Source organism: Myodes glareolus, chromosome 15 (genome assembly GCF_982192425.1).
Source record: "Myodes glareolus chromosome 15, mMyoGla1.1, whole genome shotgun sequence".
NCBI lineage: Eukaryota > Metazoa > Chordata > Mammalia > Rodentia > Cricetidae > Myodes > Myodes glareolus.
In genome coordinates, this window is record NC_142040.1 from 72,724,965 (window position 1) to 72,744,558 (window position 19,594).

Here is a 19,594-nt window from a genome sequence, read left to right on the forward strand (position 1 = left end):
TGTGCTGACTGGCTGGCTTTTCCTCTGCCAGCAGGACCTTCGTGTTGAAGGACACGCACTACATGTTAAAGGAAGAGACATATTTGCCCCCAAATTGTAGGCCTACCACCACCTTCACCCTGTTTCCAGTTCATCCTGGGGGAGAAAGATTCCTCAAAAACCCTCCAGACATCTGTCTGGGGAGATGGGAGTCAAGTTTCTATGTTGCCTCAGTTAAGTGGAGGGTCCCTCTGTGTGCCCTGCTGGGGTTCTCTTTGCCCTAATAGAACCCCTTCTTTTCCTGGGGATTCTCCCAGATGTGGTTGGGATTCTGCCAGTGCTACAAGTTGCAGTTGAGATATTTTCCTTTTTAATTCTTCATCCGACAGAAAAACAACAAACCAAAACAGATCAAGGCTCCCCAGAATGAAACACCGCACCTGCAGAATGTGCTCTCCATATTCCAGGCCCGGCAAGATTTTGTTGTGTTGTTCTTTTTAGCAGTGTGAGCTAAAACCAAGGTCCTGCAGACTTCATGGAACCTGCCCATCACCCAGCTACCTCCTATTCCTTTTTCTTCTCTTTTACTCTCCCTCCCTTCTTCCCTCCCTCCCTCTCTTCCTCCCTCCCCCCTCCCTCTCTCTCTCTCTTGCTTTTATACCACCACCTCCTGGAATATACATGCATTTCTTAAATTGCCCAGGCCTGCTTTGAACTCACCCTGGAGATCCGGCAGCCTTGGAGCCCTGATCTCTGGGCCTCTGCTCATAAGAGGCCGACACCAGGTGGCCACCATGCCTCTACTCGTATTTCATTTCAAAGACTTAGCAGTGACTTTCCCATGTGAATTTCTTATAATTATCTCAAAGTAAAAAGTCAAAATGAATGTTTTACTCTGGAGTACGTTTCTAAAACAAGCAAACCTGTGTGTGAAATCACTGTAAAGTGACAAAAAATAACTAGTAAATGTAATAAACATTGCTGCGAGGTCTCCATTCACTGAGGATTTTAAGAGCGGCCTGACCACCAGCCCCTCTCCCTCCAGCAGCAGCAAGTAGTAGCAGCAATTCTTTCCCAAGGTCACATGAAACCAGCGACCGTCAGAGCTCTATTACGTGGACTTATGGGAAATGTAGTTTCAATCATTGTGACGTCACAATCATGGTTCGCACTGTCGCCTTCTGATTTCCTTCTCCGCGCTTCCCTCTCCAATTTGGACTCAAGTGTTTTACTACCCTGCTGGGGTTGCATCTCTGAGCGCAGGTTGGTTCGGGGTGCAGGGCAGCTCAGCAGGTCTGAGCGGTAGTGCAGGGGGAGCCGGTAGGTCCACCGTGGAAGGAGTGGGCACGGGCCAAGGGGAAGCAGGAAGAAGCTCACTTTGGAGGTGCTGTTCGAACCTAGGCTGCGCCGCCGAGTCAGGATTTAGGTCCGCGCTAGGGACAGGGCGATGGGGTCGGTGCTGGGTTCCCTGCTGCTCCAGTCCTCCCGGGATCTCGCTCCCGGACAGGGCGGGTCCGCTGGCTGCCGGCCCCCGAGGCTGTGCCGGGAGCTCACTGTCCAGCTACAGGGAAGCCTGCTGCCACCAGCGGACTCACTCTGAATGGCTGTAGTCAGGATTCTCAGTTGTCCAGAGAAGAAAGTGCAGTTTCTGATCCTTACTGCGCTGTATTAGTATTTGGTTATAATGAGAGACCTAGGAAGACCATGCGGACCCTTATTTGACAAGTAAAATTTCAGATAGGACACGAAGGTTCTTTTACTGGAGCTCCCAAACCTTTGTGTTGTGTTCTGTAGCTGACTAGTCAGGGAGAGGCACTAGTCAATTTTATCACAGATCTCTCACAGAGAAGGTTCAGCACAGACAGACGTAGTTTCAGACATCAAGCGGACGTCTCTATTACTAGTTGTGCACTACAATTGGAACAAAATAATGTCTTTATACTATAGAAACTGGTTCCTTTTTTATAGGGCAGATGTTTGTGAGCCCCCTTTCATCTCCTCCCTTGCCAGAATCTGATCACTTAAAAGTCTTTAATATTTAGGACAATTTCAATTTGGAGCTCAGGAATTCCTTCCTATTAGATAACAGGATACATAGAAGTTGTGAGAAAAATAGAAAATTCTGAAGTTTTTCAAGTAAATATTAAAGTATATATGCAGCTGATATTGTAAATGATAAAAAATGTGAACAATCTCAATGCATAACTGTTCCGGGAAGGAAAAACGAGCTGACAGGCGTTCGTTTTTATTGCATCCTAAAGACTGTCTGATGGAACAGATTCTCGGGCTGTATCAAATATAACTAGAGGTGAAAATTTGAAGAAAATTTAACTTCTAAACTTGTAATTTCTGTTCAGCCTTTTTGGCTTCTAAAGCAATTTGTCAAACATGCCATTATCTTTGCATTTCTTAAGTATCATATTGCCCAGAGGTAAGACTTTTAAATTTTTTTATAAATTACTTTTACTCCTTATTAGTTTTTTCATTTCTATCTCAGATCTGATTACTTTGTTATTTTAAATTTTTGTGCCAGGACAGAACATCAATATTAGCAAGACTGTGGTGGTGCACGCCTTTAGTCATAGCACTTGGGAGGCAGAGGTAAGCAGATCTCTGAGTTCATGGCCAGTCTGGTCTACAGGAGCTAGTTCCAGGACTGGCTCCAAAGCTACAGAGAAACCCTGTCTCCAAAATCCAAAATAAAGAGGCATGGTATTTATTCATTTATTTTGTTGATGTTGCTGTTAAGTGGATCAATCTACAGTTTTCCTTCAACATCAGAGATCTGAGAAGGAGAAATTAGAGCAGGAAGTCTAATCCAGATGGCTCTGTGTCAATTAATAAATATTTTAAATGTCATGTTCAATGGATCTCTAAGGATTTTGAGGATCATCTATTAAGTGTGCCTGAATTTACACAAACTTCCCATGTATTTCCATGTATTATTTCTCTATTTGGAAACATGTACGGAGGACTAAAACTTGTTCTCGTTAATGAATTACATTGTTGCTAAGTTTAACTACATAGTTTTGAGCACATGGAAGAATTTAATCATCTCTAAGGTGACTGACCATTAACTTGTGTGTTTAATTGTAATAAATTAGTAGCTTCTGGATGATGAGGATTTTACAGTTTTATCCCTGTTAAGCTTGAGTCTTAGCATTGAAGATAAACTTTAAAATGCAGTTCTAGTTCATAAAGACAAAAATGCTAGTCATATTTCTTTAAGTTGGTTTCTGTTAGCCTGAGTAGACCTTGGGAATTTAGGCCTCACTCATAAAACACATCTTGTTTTTTTTTTTTTACTTTGAAATTTTTAGAAGTCTAGTGTTAACAAAGAAATAAGTAGTTAAACTAACATTTAACAAAGAAATAAATTGTTAGACCTACATCTCTCTGTCAGCTTTTTGTCAACTTGAATAATTATAACCTTAGGAATTTAATGGTATATAAAATCCATTCTAATCTAAAACACATTAGAGACCTGCTGTTGACAGTTTGGTCTATAAAAAATTACAATAAAACCTAAAAGGGACAGTGAACTAGGAAGTTTATAGGACTGTATAGTTGGTTTTATACATCATGGTCATCTTAATCCAAACAATGGTGAAGTCATACGGTGTGTGTTCTTCAATTTTTCTACAGATGACTTCTGAACACATGATTGTTTTCATCCTGATGAGGTCATCAGTCCAGTTGGAAGCAAACCACATCGCTACTATTTAAAAACTTATTTTTTGCAGTGTTTTCTTATAAATCTATATTCCTAAACAAGAGTTGAATCATGTGTAGTATACTGTAGTAAATGAAAATTTCTTATTTTGTTTCCTTTGTCTCCCATTCCCATTGTTTACACAAATGATTGACAAGAATTTTTCTCTCCTCCTCCATGGGGTCTCATTATATTAGTTCCTATGATAATAAAGTGGAAGAGATATTGCTCTGAATATTTCATTCCTTGGATCTGAACAAATATTTCACTAAGTGTATTAAACACTGTCACAGTATATTGAGAAGAACCTGTATTTATCCCACTCTTTCATTAAAGGTCATGAACCATTTAAATGAGTTCTTTTGTCAGTTTGCCCAAATTTCATGCTCAGGAAGCCAAACCTCAGCCCAGATTTGCTGGATCAGATCTGCGCCCTCACTGTATATATCATTTGTGGTTGCTTATGGGCTGAGCAGTACCCTCTGCATCTCCATAGCTGTATAATGTTAGAAATCTATGTTATATTTGTTGTATTATGATATTAGCATGGAACAAATAGCTTATTTTAGCTCAAGATTTTTTTATTTATTTATTCATGTTGTGTGCATGGTTGTAATGCTAGTGTCCTTGTATAAGGCATTGTCTGCTCCTCTGGAACTGGAGTTACAGACAGTTGTGAGCAGCCATGGGAATCCTGCCTCCTGAGAATCCACCCCAGGACCTTTGGAAGAGCAGTCAGTGCTTTTTACTTCTAAACCATCTCTCCATCCTGAACAGTCCTCTTCTGGAGATACACTCATTCTTGATTTTATGGTTCTTATGACTCAAATATCCCTTGGAGTTTCTAGGATCTTCTGCCATTCATTGTCCTTAATGATGAATCCTATGCAGCATCACAATACTACATCAGACTTGTTCAGGGCTATTTTTACCTATATCAGAAGGGCTTCTAGCTCTCTTCTCACTCTTGGTAACCTTTAGATTTATATCCAGAATACATATGCCTCCTGTTATTTGTGCTTTTATTGTTGTTTTAATTTGTAGAATACATAGTATTTATTCATTTTCTTCATTTCAGGAAATGGTGTCATTCAGTGATGTGGCCATTGATTTCTCTGCAGAGGAGTGTGAATGGCTGGACCCTGCTCAGTGGAATCTGTACAGGGATGTGATGTTGGAGAATTTCAGCAACCTTGTGTTCCTGGGTGGGTTGTCCCATTTTTAAATTGTTGCTGCCTTTTAAGCCCTGACTCTCCTAAGCAGGAACTGCAGCTCCAGCGTTATCAGCAGTGGTTGTGTCATAGGAGCTGCAGCCTGAGGGAATTCTGTTCCCTGCTGCACCGCCTCTTTGAAAGCTATGCAGGGAACTTACATAAATCTCTGTCCTCCTAAAGAACTTAAAACTCAGAGGCTGAGGTGGACTTCCTCTCCTCAGACAGGCTGAACAGCAAATAGCTCACCTCCTCTCCCTGCTGTGTCTACGAAAAAGCTCTCATTCTTCTCCACACCCGGACTTAAAAGCCCTTCTCCACCTGGCTCCTTCCTACCTCTTCCGGTCAGCTCGTTGCTGACTCAATCTCCTTAGCACAGGTGAATTTTATTTAGTCAAACAAATGTAACATATCTTTGCATCGTTAATCAAATGTTCCAGGGGATGAACAAAATCAACACACGTTGAAGTAATATTCCACCACATGGGTGAGGGAAATTTCCATGGTGAACTCTTAATTAACTGTGAACATCAAACTTGATTTCTTTCTACAGTATCTCAAGGGAGCTTGTGCTTCCAACAATGAAATTTATGGGACAAATTTTAGGGAACTTAAGGAGAGTATTCCTATACCTTAGAATGATCTTATTTCTTTTTGTGTTCATATCACCTTCCCTTTGTTTTTAGACATGTCCTTTATATTGGGGGTAATGTTATAAAGTAAGAGGCATGAGTGGGAAGCATCCATGTTCAAAAGAATGCTACAGTATTTGATTTTAATATTTTTCCTTGTAACTGGGGAGCATGAACCTCAGTACTTGCACATCCTCATTTCCTTTTATGTGTTCTGATGGCCCCGTCAGGAAATTCATAAAGAGCTAATCCTCTATAATCATTGATTGTATCCTCTCATTCCTTATATATACAGTCCTAGACAGGACTTGTGATCCCCAGGAGAACACACTAATAATGATGTTCTCTTTTCCCATAAACAGGTCTTGCTTCCTCTAAGCCATACCTGATCACATTTTTGGAGCAAGGACAAGGACCTTCAGACATGAAGAGACAAACAGCTGCTGCCATGGAAACAGGTGTGTAGGAATGAGGGGACAGAGGCCAGGGTGAGAGGCCAGAGATTCAGCAGAAAGCCAGGCTTTCTGCAACATTGACTCACAATGTTATGATGGACATACGGTTTAAAGGATCTTCTTTTGTATTCTGCTGTGAGAAGAGGATGTTCCTGGTGCATTGATTCTGTCATGCTTTGTCCTTCTCCCATCACGTCAGCTCATGTTTACAGTAACTGACTGAGCTCTGTAATTTCTACGTAAACACTATGTGTTTTTTATAAGTTGGTCAGTAGATCCTCATTCATGAGATGTGCATAAATCCTCCTGTCTTCAATCCTTGAAATATATTATTTAATATTGAAATGCACAATTTTCTACTTATTCAGCCAAATTTTCATACTTTTGAAAACTAAGCATTTAGGATGTATATGAACTATTAAATTATGTGTCTTCCATCTTGGACGACATTTGTACTTTGTGCTCATCTGGACATAAAATTTCTATTTGTTTTTAAGTGTCTCATTTAAATTAGCATCATAGTTTGTTTTCTTAATGGTTGATGTTATGACTTCCCTACATGTTTGACATTGATTCATAGTCATTTGTTTCTATGTTCTATGTTGTCCTGGTCTTTGTCATTCACTTCTAGTTATGTAATTTCAACCTATCATGTGGTTTTAATTACGATGTACTGAATACATCTTTAAAATATCAAATGTAACATTATTAATATTGAAAAGAACAGGTCTGAGCCAATGTTTCTCTTTTTAAAAATAAACATAAATATAGAGAATTTTTCTCATGTTTCATTCATTTCTCAACTTCTACTTTCCAGGAAACAAACACTCTACTGGCAAAGAATGTGGCAAAACCCCTCCTTGGAACTCACAACCTATTAGCCAACAGAAAATTAATGTAAGACAGAAACGATATAAGTGTGAAGAATGTGGGAAGGCCTTTCATGCTCCATCATTACTTTCAAAACACAAAATTATTCATACAGGACAGAAACCCTACAAGTGTGAAGTATGCGGGAATGCCTTCTATTTTCCATTACGACTTTATCTACACCAGAGAATTCATAGAACAGAAAAACCCTACAAGTGTGAAGCATGTGACAAGGCCTTCAATTATCCATCACAACTGTCTCTACACAGTAAGATTCATACAGGAGAGAAACCCTACCAATGTGAGGTATGTGGCAAGGCCTTCTGTTTTCCATCAAAACTTTCTCTACACAGTAAAATCCATACAAGAGTGAAACCCTACCAGTGTGAGCTATGTGGCAAGGCCTTCAATCGTCAATCACGGTTTTCTAAACACAAAAGGATTCATGCAGGAGAGAAACCCTACCAGTGTGAAGTATGTGGCAAGGGCTTCAGTCGTCAATCACGACTTTCTGAACACAAAAGGATTCATACAGGAGAGAAACCCTACTACTGTGAAATATGTGGCGATGCCTTCCATGCTCTATCATTACTTTCTAAACACAGAATGGTTCATACAGGAGAGAAGCCCTATCAGTGTGATGTATGTGACAAAGCCTTCATAAATCCATCATCACTATCTGTACACAAGAGGGTTCATACTAGCCAGAGACTCTACTTGTGTGAAGTATGTGGCAAGGCCTTCCATGTTCAATCACAACTTTCTGAACACAGGAGAATTCATACAGGTGAGAATCCTTACAAGTGTGAAGTATGTGGAAAGGCCTTCAATCGTTCATCACGACTATCTTTACACAAGAAGATTCATACAGGAGAGAAACCTTATAAATGTGAACTATGTGGCAAAGGCTACAATACTCCATCAGGAATTTCTCTGCACAAGAAGATTCATACTGGACAGAAACCCTGCAAATGTGAAGTATGTACCAAGGCCTTCTATTTCCCATCACAACTTTCTGAACACATGAGAATTCATACCGGTGAGAATCCCTACAAGTGTGAAGTGTGTGGAAAGGCCTTCGATCGCCCATCACGACTTTCTCTACACAAGAGGATTCATTCAGGAGAGAAACCCTTCAAGTGTAAAGTATGTGGCAAATCCTACAGTAGTCGATCAGGACTTTATTCACACAAGAGTATACATTCAGGAGAGATACCCTTCAAGTGTGAATTATGTGGCAAATCCTACAGGAGTCCATCAGGACTTTATTCACACAAGAGGACTCATACAGGAGAGAAACCCTAAAAGTTGGAAGTATGTGTCAAGATCCTGTGCTGCACCTTTATTTAAAGAACACAAGAGAATTTATACAGGCAAGAAACTACACAAGGATGTGGCAAGGCTTCTATGTTCTATCCATGACTTTCTGTACACAAGAGCATTCATACAGGAGAGAAACCCTACAAGTGCTAACTATGTGGTGAGGCCTTCAGTCATTCATCATGACTACCTAAACACATGAGCATTCATACAGGAAAGAAACGCTACAACTGAGAAGTGTGTAGCAAAGCCTTCCATTTATCATCATTACTTTCAAAACGCAAGAGCTCTTTCATATTTGAGAGAAACCCTACAAGTGTTAAATATGTGGCAATGTCTTTAAAACTTCATGAATTCTTTCTCATTTTTAATAATCCATTCTGGAAGCAAACCCTACTGTGAAAAATGTGAAAAAGCCTTGTGTAAAAAGTCATACTAACTCAGGATGAAATAATTCACACTGGGGAAAAGCCTTACAAATATCTAGAATGACAAACTTCTCAACTGTACCTGAAACCTTAAGGAACATCAAAGAATTCATTCTCGAGAGAAACCCTACAAGTCTAAAGAATGTGGCAAAGACTTTAGAGCTTACACATAACATTCTCAACAGCAGACTATTCATATTGGATAGGAAGATTAGGACTGGAGAACGGCAAGATCATTCACCAGTCTTCTGGATTTAAACAACATCTAACAATTCTTGTCAGAGAAGCCCTGTGAATTGTGTGCCAAGACATTTTTCCACTTGCGAGGAAATTCTAAAACACCTGATAATTCATACTGGAGAGAAATGGCACCTATGTCGTAAATTTTAAAACTGTTTCATAAGCTTTTAGTGTTCCTTAGGACATGATAGTTCAAACTTCAGTGAAATAATGCAAATTTTAATATATTCATAAATTGTTTATACTTCTTCAGACCCTAAAAGATATCAAAAATATTCTGGATCAAAACCATACAATTAGCGTGAATGTGATAATGCCTTGGGAATCATTCAGACCTTTCCCAAGACAAAAGAATCCACAGTACATGCAGGAATATGCTTGTGAACAATACAGTGACATATGTTACCATTCAACCAACATGGCCTCCTTAGTATCTATCCCAGATGGACACAACACAGCAGTGAATGGTGAACCAGTGCTTTTAAGGACTCCTTATACCTTCAACCAGTGATCTCAACCTTCCTAACGTTGACATCTTTTAATACAGTTGTGGTATCCCCAACCTTAAAATTGTTGTCTTTTCTACTTCATAACCTAACAGTTTGCTACTGTTAAGAATCAGGGTGTAAATATCTTTGTATCAGATGTTTTTAGGTGACCCCTCTGAGAAGATCTTTTGACCCCCAAACGGGTCATTACCCACAGGTTAAGGACTGCTCTCATAAACAAAGAAAAGTGTTCATACTAAGTAACAACCCTAGAATTTGAGGAATCGAGAAAAGAATTTTCTTTATCATTCACTGCAATGATTTCAGCCACATAAGGTTGATATTTCCAGGTTCTAGTGGCCCGGCATGTGCATAGAAGCCCTCAGACAGAAGTGCCTAATGCCCCCCGGGGATGTTAAAGGGCTCCTGGTTGACCCATGTGTAGGTGGATCCACGTATGATTCAGCTAAGCCTTTGCACACATGCGTGAGCCCTGTCCTCTGCATATGACATAGCCACATCAACCCCCTGTGCACATGTACTATGCAGCTTTTAAAAGCTGGATGCACCATCTTCCTCTCTCTCTGCACACTGACTTCCCCAGGCCTGTGTACGCCCCCTCTAATAAACTCCTAAGCAGATTTCTTGTGTGGCTCCAGGTAATTTCATTGGTACTGTAAAAAAAAAAAAAAAAGCCATTAACCTAGACAAAAACTAATTCAGGCCTTTGCTGTTCCTTCTATGAAAAAGATTTTATCATTCCTAGGATAGCTGGCTTCCTGCTTTCCTGGATTCCATCGTTTTCTCTCTTCACCCACCCATTATACAAGGCAGCTCTCAGCTCTCTGCATGATCTCCTTCTCCATCCCATTACTAAACCTTTCCAGAGACTCCAGCAAGCCTTTATCCAGGCCCAAGCTCTTCATCTCCCAGATTTAACTCGTCCTTTCTCCCTCTATGTAACAGAGAAGGAGGGATATGCCCTTGGGGTCCTAGGACACCAGCTGAGACCTTCCTTTGCACCTGTAGCATGCCTGTGAAAGAAGCTGGACCTCACTCCTCAGGGCTGGATACCCTGGATATGTGCTTTAGCAGCCCCTGAGCTTCTGATTCATGAGTCAGAGAAACTAACCTTTGGGTCACACACCCCTGTCATCTCCCACCACAATCTGTCCCCTGTCTTAACTTACAAAGGCTTACAAACCTTACCCCCTTCCTGAGTTCTTTCCCTCCAGGTGGCACTAGTAGAAGATGCCACACTCACTTTCCAATCCTGCCCACCCCTTAGTATCTCAAATCTCCTTCCTCAACTTAACGTTAATTATTCCCCATCTCATTCCTGCATAGAAACCTTAGAGGATCTACTTCCTCACCCCTCACATATACCGGAGGGCAGACCATTATATTCCCATCGCTTTTTTATTATAAAAAAGAGGAAGTTTAGGCACAACAGGTTAAAGGAAGTGGGTTAGCAGATTCTCAAGATTGCTTTCTACTTATTTGTGGGTGTCATCTTGGGGTGGGACCTGAGAAAGCTGGGTGCTGGTCACATCCTGGCATAGCTAGTCTGTTTGTTCCTGTCTGGTGTTCGTGGTATAGAAATGTCTGGTGTCTCTTACACCTGTTTAAGATATTGTCAGAACAGAGGACAAAGATAAGTTTAGAGGAAAAAAAAAACATTTAGGATCAGGGAATAAGGAGGGTGTATCTGACCTGTTTATGGTGAATCCTTCAATTTCACTCCCTGGAACTCACAAGAATATTTCAACATGTGAAAACAAAAGTTTTAAACAGCAGCATATTTATATCAGAATGACTGTGACAGATGTTTTTGCACAATGAAAAGTATTTTTAAGACTAAAGAAGGCAGCATGAGGGAGAAATATGATAACTTGTATTTGTCCTCATACTTTTATTACTTACAAGTCTTTTATTTGTATTTTGTTGAAATTTGTTTGGTGAGGTTGTCTTTTTAAACTGGCAAAACCTCTCAGCTGTCAAACTGCATCAGAGATCTTTGAGAAGGATAAAATTTTACTTGAGTTATTGATTAAACAACAACAGAGAACTTATTTGGATGGAACCCACAGCTACTCCTCAGGGTCCTCCATGGTCGCTGAAACTCATTTGCCTTTTGTTTTGAAGCGCAGAACCTGTTAGACTCCAGAAGATCCTGTGGGCTAAGAAATCAGTAGGAAGACAGGCCTAGCTTGGCCTGAGCAGCTAGGCTGTTGATTCCAGCGATTCTGTCCACTTCTGGAGATCTTCAGTTTACATGAAAGGCAGTTTTGCCTAGTGGTCAGTGCTTGGCCCTTGATGCAAATTGAAGGTGAATGTTGTTCTGTGCCCATTTGTCTTCTGTCTTCTTTGGAGGAAATAGAATGCTGATGCTAGGAGCCAACCTGTCCCCTTTTGTAATGAAGAGTCTTTTTTTTTTTTTTGAGACAGGGTTTCTCTGTTGCTTTTGTAGACCAGGCTGGTCTCGAACTCACAGAGATCCGCCTGCCTCTGCCTCCCAAGTGCTGGGATGAAAGGCCTGCACCACCACTGCCCGGCTCTGAAGAGTCTTTTAATAATTAAGTATTTAAATGCCATTTTCCTGAGATCTCTGAGCAGTTGAGGACTGTTTACCAGTTATAGATACATTATAATTCTGGTATAGAATCTGCCTGAGGAGCTGGGTCCAAGCTTAACTGTACTGGCTCTCAACTTAGCGGGTTCTGTCTTAGAGACAGAAAGAAAAAAACTGCTTGCAATAGAAGGTTAACGGCAGAACAGACTATAGTAGAGAACCGCTTAATATATTTTAAATCAGGGTTAGATTAAATATATCATACTATAAGAGACATAAAAGTACATACCAATTTAAAACATGAAATATTGCTTTGCAGTCTGAATGAGACACAAAGGACAATCATAACATTTAACAGCAAGCATAGGTGCATTTAAGTTACATGTAAACACAAACAGAGTGAACAAAAATTGCGCAAAGTGGATGCTCATCGCGGGCCCTACCAAAGTAATGCCACTGCGCAAAACTCACATGCAACAGAGTCAGCACTTGGGGACCAGATGGAATAATACCTCATTAAAGATGGCGGAGCTTGGTCACCTGACCTGGCTCTCAGTTAAGATGGTGAAGTCACTTGACCTCAGTTAAGATGGCAGTAAGGTCACCCATGTAACAGAGTTAACACTGGGGAACCAGGCAGGGAATACCTCAGTAAAGATGGTAGAACTTGGTCACCTGACCTGATTCTCAGACAAGATGGCAGCAAAGTCACCTGACCTCAGTTAAGATGGTGGTAAGGTCCCCTGACCTCAGTGAAAATGACGGCAGTCACATGTATGGAAAAGCCACAAGGTTAAGATGGTGGTGAAGTCACCTGACTTCAGTTAAGATGGTGGTAACATTGCCAGACCTCAGTCAAAATGGCAGTGGTCACATGTTGTGTGAAAAAGCTCTGATTTTTGAGCTGCAGGGATTTTAAGTTTTATCATAAGAGAGACCTAGGAGATGAGATCCTCCCTGTTGCTGAGCCACCATGCCACAAGCCACAGCAGGGAGCAAAAGGCTGGATTGGAAATAGCCACTTTGTATATCCAAGCAAACTTGTTGGCAACAGTAGCGGTGGCCGGGACAGTTTGAGGAAACCCTTCCATTTGCCTGTGCACTGACAGTACTTAGAAAGCTCCTATAAAAGCGGAGCCAGCGGGACACCAGCAGAGTGAGGGTAGGAGCTGAAGAAGTAGGGCATTAAGGAAGGTCTGAAGTTTTAGGGCCTCTAAAAGGCATCTCAGGGGAGAGGCTGGATTGATGGGCTTGAATGGTTGCTACCCATAGCAGGAACCGTGAAAACCTGCAAAACGGTAACACCACAAGGTCTCTAACAGGATGTCTCCCCTTATAGGTGGGCTGTAAATCAGTGGCAAACACTCCAGAACCTCTAGGAGAGTGTCCTCTCCCCACAGGTGGGATGCTACAGCTTGACTGTATCCAGTTGATTTGACTTGGAAGCTTGAGAAGCAAGTTGCTGCTCTGAGTGGCCGTTCACAACGGGAAAAAAAAAGAGAAAGAAGAATCTGAGAGACCCTGGGCCCTCAGGCACAGAAGGACCAATCACGGGCCATCCAAATATAATTTTCGCTAAGGGAAGCAATCCAGAGATGAAGGTCAGTGAAGGGCACAATAGTAGCTGTAAAGACCATGGTTGGGGGCTGTCACCCCATTTCTAGGAACACCAAAAGATTTCCAGGAGCTTAACAGTTAATTCCTCAGGTTGGGAGAAATGGTTAAATTGACCAGAAGGAGGGAAACTTACCAATTAAAGCCAATGGTGTTCAAAGAAATCGCATTCAAGCTTGCAGAACACGTGGTTGTGGAAAAAAAAAACATACCTGATTTCAGATCCTGACCTTGGGAGAGGGACTCTGCAGCAGAACACCCTCTGCAGTCCATCCCCACCGAATTTCTATTGGAAGCCACAGATCTTCCCCACTTCCTCTCTCCCTCCACTCTTGATCAGCCATCCTGCCCCAGCTCCAGCAGGCCCTCCCTCGGGACCCACTCCCCTCTGATCAGGGAAACAGGTCAACTGCAGATCATCCTCCTCCTCCCAACATCCTCCAAGTCCAGTCTCCCAGTCTCACCCCCAGCTCTTTAGCATCAGCCTGCGCTCACCTGCTGCCCCCACACCCAGGGTCCTACCTAAGCCGATCCTGTGGAACACCCTGCTTCCCAGCCTCTTGTGAAGCTGCCTCTCCACATCCAGCCCTTCCTTGTGCCTAAATCTCAGGTCCCAATACCCAGAAACGTATTTTATCTTGATCCCCCAGTGCCCATACCTATCAGGACCCAAGGTGATTTTCCTGCACACAACACACAGCCACCACACTCCCTTAAGAGCCAGAGAGAAGACAGAAACCAAGGAACAAAGCATGTGGTCAGTTAGGACAAGACCAGATATCAGCACCTAGAATAATAATCTTCCCAATGCCAGGTGCCCAGATGTCTGCTCAAAAACACAATGGATAACAGCCAGGACAATATGTCTCTACTATAGCAGCAACTCTACCACAGCAGGCCCTGAAGAGAGTTGAGACTAAAATAAAAAAACCTTAAAATAAACTTTATGCATATGATAAGGTCCTTAAAGAAAGAAAAGAAACAAAACCTGGTGGCTTCAAACTCTGGGGCTGCTTGGCTGTGCTGACTGGCTGGCTTTTCCTCCGCCAGCAGGACCCTCCTGTTGAAGGACATGCACTACATGTTCAAGCATGAAGACATGTTTACCCCCAATGTTATGGACCTACCACCACCTCCACTCTGATTTCCAACTCAACTTAGGGGAGAAAGATTCCTCAAAAACCCTCCAAACATCTGCCTGGGGAGATGGGAGTCAGGCTCCTAAGTTGCCTCAGGTAAGTGGAGGGTCCCTCTGTGTGCCCTGCTGGAGTTATGTTTTCTCAGCCCTAATAAAACCCCTTCTTTTCCTGTGGATTTTCCCTGGTCTGGTTGGGATTCTCCCAGTGCCACAAGTCACCGTTGAGATTTTTCCTTTTTAATTCTCCATCTGGCAGAAAAACAAAAACCCAAAACAGAACAAGACCCCCAGACGGTGACACCGCACCTGCAGAATGTGCTCTCCATATTCCAGCCCCACGAGATTTTGTTGTGTTGTTCTTTTTAGCACTGTGAGCTAAAACCAAGGTCCTGCAGACTTCATGGAACCTGCCCATCACCCAGCTACCTCCTATTCCTTTTTCTTCTTTCATTTCAATATAAGGCTGTCTTCCTTCCTTCCTTCCTTCCTTCCTTCCTTCCTTCCTTCCTTCCTCCCTCCCTCCCTCCCTCCCTCCTTCCCTTTTTCCTCCCTCCCTCCCTCCTTCCTTCTTTCCTTCCTTTGTCTCTCTCTCTCTCTCTCTCTCTCTCTCTCTCTCTCTCTCTCTCTCTCTCTGTCTCTCTCTCTTAAACACAGGGCTCCTCTGTGTATCCCTGGTGGTCCTAGAGCTCGTGCTGGTCTTAGCCTGGCCTTGACTTAAAAGATTCACATTTCTGCTAAAATTAACATTGTACACACCACCACCTCGCTTAAATAGCCCAGACCAGTTTTGAACTCACTCTGTAGATCAGGCAGCCTTGGAGCTGTGATCCCTGGACCTCTCTCTGCTCGTACTTCATTTCAAAGGCTTAGCAGTGACTTTCCCATGTGAGATTCTTGTAATTATCTCAAAGTAAAATGAGTCTAAATGAATGTTTTACTCTGGAGTAAGTTTCTATATCAAGCACACCTGTGTGTGAAATCACTGTAAAGTGACAAAAATAACTAATAAATGTAGTAAACAGAATTGTAAGGTCTCCACTCACATCCTAACACCTCAGTTTGCAAGCTGAAGATTTTAAGAGCATCCTGACTCCCTGTGTGTCTTCTAGCTGCAAAGGTCGCTCCTTTCAATTCTTTCACAAGATCACATGCTCCCAGCGACTACCGGAATCTCTATTACACAGACTTATGGGAAATGTAGTTTCATATATTGTGACTTCACAACCAAAAATTGCTGTAGTGCTTTCTGACTCCCTTCTGTGCAGTTACACTCTCACGCGCTTCCTTCTCCAATTTGGACTCGTGTTTTTTTTTTTCAAAGTTTATTAAATTATAAAAGTTTCCATTTCCGCCCCTCCTCCCAACACCCTCCCACTCCCCCCACTCCCTCTCCTCCCTCTCCATCCCTAAGAACAGTCAGGGTTTCCTGCCCTGTGGGAAGTTCAAGTTCCTCCCCCCTCCCTCCAGGTCCAGGAAGGTGAGTATCCAAACAGACTGGATCCCAAAAATCCAGTATATGCAGAGGAAACAAGTCCCAGTGTCATTGTCAATGGCTTTTCAGAAAGACTCCGGGCCAGCCGCATTCAGAGAATCCGGCCACTTTCAGAGAATCTGGTTGGATCACGTGCTCGTTCAGTCCCAGTCCAACTGGCCTTGGTGAACTCTCATTAGATCAGTCCCCTTGTATCAGTGGGTGATCGCACCCCTCGTGGTCCTGATTTCCTTTTTCATTTTCTTCCTCCTTCTGCTCCTCATTTTGACCTTGGGGGGCTCAGTCGGGTGCTCCAATGTGGGTCTTCGTCTATATCGCCATCCCTCGTCGGATGAAGGTTCCCTCTGGTCTTGCCTTCTTTGCTCACATTCTCTTTCCTTCTGCTTCTCGTTTGGACCTAGGGAGTTAAGTCCAGTGTTCCAATGTGGGTCTCTGTCTCTATCTCCATCCATCGCCAGATGAAGGTTCTATGGTGATAAGCAAAATATTCATCAGTATGGTTATGGGCCAAGGCCGGTTCAGGCACCCTCTCCTCTGCCCAGAGAACAATCTGGGGATCTCTCCTTGGACCTGGGATCCTGTTGCCTCCGCACTTTTCTGTGAACACCCGAAGCTCGAAACAGGCGCGCACTTTCCTGAACCGAGCCCACGAGAACGGATTAATATCCTAAAGGGTTGAAACAGACACACACACACAAAAGACCAGGCTCATTCACCAAAGAGCAAGTGGCAAATGGCAACTTTATTAAGCATAAGTCGGGTATATATACTGTGGGGCAGAAAGACACCAGCCCCCCATCAGGAACAAGGAAAGAGAAAATTCAGGGGGCCGCACCCAAGGTCGGAGAGCAGCTGAACAGATAAAAGAGGAAGCCAGGTGGCTGTGCTCAGAGTCAGAGAGAAGCTGACCCAGGAACCTTGCCTGCAGCGAGAACCTTGCTTGCAGGTGAAATTATCATAACAGGAAAGGGCGAGTTCTCTCTATGCTACACCCTCAAGCTGGTGCAGTGGAACCAGGAAGCAGAACGGCCCTGCATAGCGCCTCGGGCAAAATGGGGAATGACCTGTGTACCTACAGGATCCCATTTATAATCAAGTCTCTTGTAAACCTTAAAATGACTCCCTTAGCTGAAATATATTCTTCCCTGATCCCATATCCATCCTTCCTCCCTCCCCCCATCCCAGTCCACCGAGCTTTCCCCATTCCTCCCCTACTCCCTTCTCTCTAACCCTCTCCCCTTCCAACAACCCTCCCACCCCCACATGCACCCGAGGTTACCTGGGACTCTTGTCTATTTCCAATCTCCAGGAGGATAACTACATGATTTTCTTCAGGTTCACCTTCTTATTTAGCTTCTCTAGGATCACGAATAATAGGCTCAAAGACCTTTAATTATGGCTAGAATCCACTTATGAGTGAATACATACCATATTCCTCTTTTTGGGTCTGGCTTACCTCACTCAGTAAAGCATTTTCTATGTCCATCCATTTGCATACAAAATTCAAGATGTCATTGTTCTTTACCGCTGAGTAAAACTCTAATGTATATATGTTCCACCATGTGGCGGGGAGGGGGGGGTGTCAGGGTCCCCAGGTGAGCGGCAGAGTCAACCGGCTGGATATGGTGGACGACAGAGTAAATAGACATAAGACTATACATAAAGCTAGACATTTATTACTTAAAGAAAGGAAAACATAGACAAACATAGGAAAAAGACACATATACACACATACACACACACACACACACACACACACACACACACGTGAGAGAGAGAAGATGGCGGCAGGGGGAGGGTCAAAAGTGGCTGGGATGGGCGTGGTTAGTTCTTAAAGTGTCCCCAATGGAATAACATTCCCGGATCCTTTTTATAATATAAAGTAGAAGGTTAGACATTACAGGTTGAAGGAATTGGGGCGGCGAATTCTCAAGACTGTTTCTGGCTGATTTGTGGGTGTCGTCTTTGGGGGGTGTGAGGGTGAGGGAGATCCGAGAGAAGCTGGGTGCTGGTCACATCCTGGCATAACTGGTCTCTGTTCCCAACAGGACAGGTGTCTGTGGCATGGAAATGTCCCTTGTACCTGGTTAGGGTGTTGGCAGAACAGAAGACAAAGTTAAATTGAGAAAAAAATTTTTAGGACCAGGGAATTGAGTGAGGGGTTTGTATCTGACCTGTTTATGATGGGTTTTTTTAATTCGGCTCCCTGGAACTTATAAGAAAAACAGAAGTTTTAGACATATATATATTGTATTAAGAACTCCTTGAGTTTGTAAAAACAGAAATTATAATGAAAAGTATTTTTATTTGGTGGGACAACCTGGCAAAGCCTCTCAGCTATCAGACTGCCAGAGATCTTTGAGAAGGATAAGATTTTATTTGAGTTACTGATTAAAAAATGACAGAGAACTTACTTGGTTGGCACCCAGAGCTACTCTTTGGTCCTCCCTGGTCGCTGAAGGTTGCATTTGACCTTTGTTGTTTAGTGTAGAGCCAGTCAGGCTTTTGAAGACCCTGTGGACTAAGAAATCTTTAGGAAGACAGGTCTACCTTACCTGCGCAGCTAGACTGTCGATTCCAGTGATTTTGTCCACGTTTAGAGGTCTCCAGTTTAGGTGAAAGGCAGTCTTTGCCCAATGGTCAGCGCTTGGCAGTCGAAGCAAACTGCAGATGGACGGTGGTCAGTGACGGTTTGTTTTATGTCTTCTCAGAGGAAACAGAGTGCTTGCTAGGAGCCAACCTGTCTCTTTTTGTTATGAAAAGTTTTTTAAATAATTAAACATTTAAATATCGCATTCCCCAGATCTCTGAGCAGTTGAGGGCTGATTATTAGGTATAGCTGCAGTATAGAATCTGTCTGGAAGATTGGGTTTGAGTTTGACTGTACTGACTCTTAACAGGTAAGATCCACATTTGTAAAAAGACAGACAGAAAGAAAAAAAAACTGTTTGTAACATTAAGATTAGTGGCAGAACTGACAATGGTAGAAAACAGCTTAAAAGTCCATACCAGTTTATGATTTTGTAGTCTGAAACGAGATGAAATGAACAATCATTATACATAGAGAACAGGAATTAGGCAAAGTGTATGTTTCTGATGGGTCCTATCAGAAAGCATGTCACTATGCAAAACACCTGTAATTACAGCTAAGGAGAGATTTCAGTGAACACTGAGGAGGGGGAGGGGAAAGCGGGACATACACAACAGTGGGAGGGCCTGGTCGCGTGATCTGGCTCTCAGTGAATCTAGCGATAAAGTCACCTGACCCCAATGAACATGGCAGCGGCCACGTGTTGTGGCTTGAATGGAAAGACCGCGGGAATTTTAAAAGCCGGGGGCCGCCTGGTTGTTATGCAGAGTCTGAATCGTGAAAAACCCGCATAAACAGACAATTTAGGCATATTTAGGCTGGTACGACTTGCTTTCCCAGGTCAAGACTGTGA

The 19,594-nt window shown here is 42.7% G+C and overlaps 1 protein-coding gene across 1 annotated transcript; it reads left to right on the forward strand.

The window, feature by feature from the left end:
* The first annotated feature begins 1,113 nt into the window (after window positions 1-1,113).
* LOC148119729 (uncharacterized) lies at window positions 1,114-9,976 on the forward strand. The gene is made up of 5 exons (XM_087896999.1): window positions 1,114-1,242; window positions 2,513-2,580; window positions 4,770-4,896; window positions 5,897-5,992; window positions 6,807-9,976. The coding sequence occupies exons 3-5, from the start codon at window positions 4,773-4,775 to the stop codon at window positions 8,162-8,164; spliced, it is 1,578 nt and encodes a 525-aa protein (XP_087753125.1). The 5' UTR covers window positions 1,114-1,242; window positions 2,513-2,580; window positions 4,770-4,772; the 3' UTR covers window positions 8,165-9,976.
* The last annotated feature ends 9,618 nt before the right edge of the window (window positions 9,977-19,594 follow it).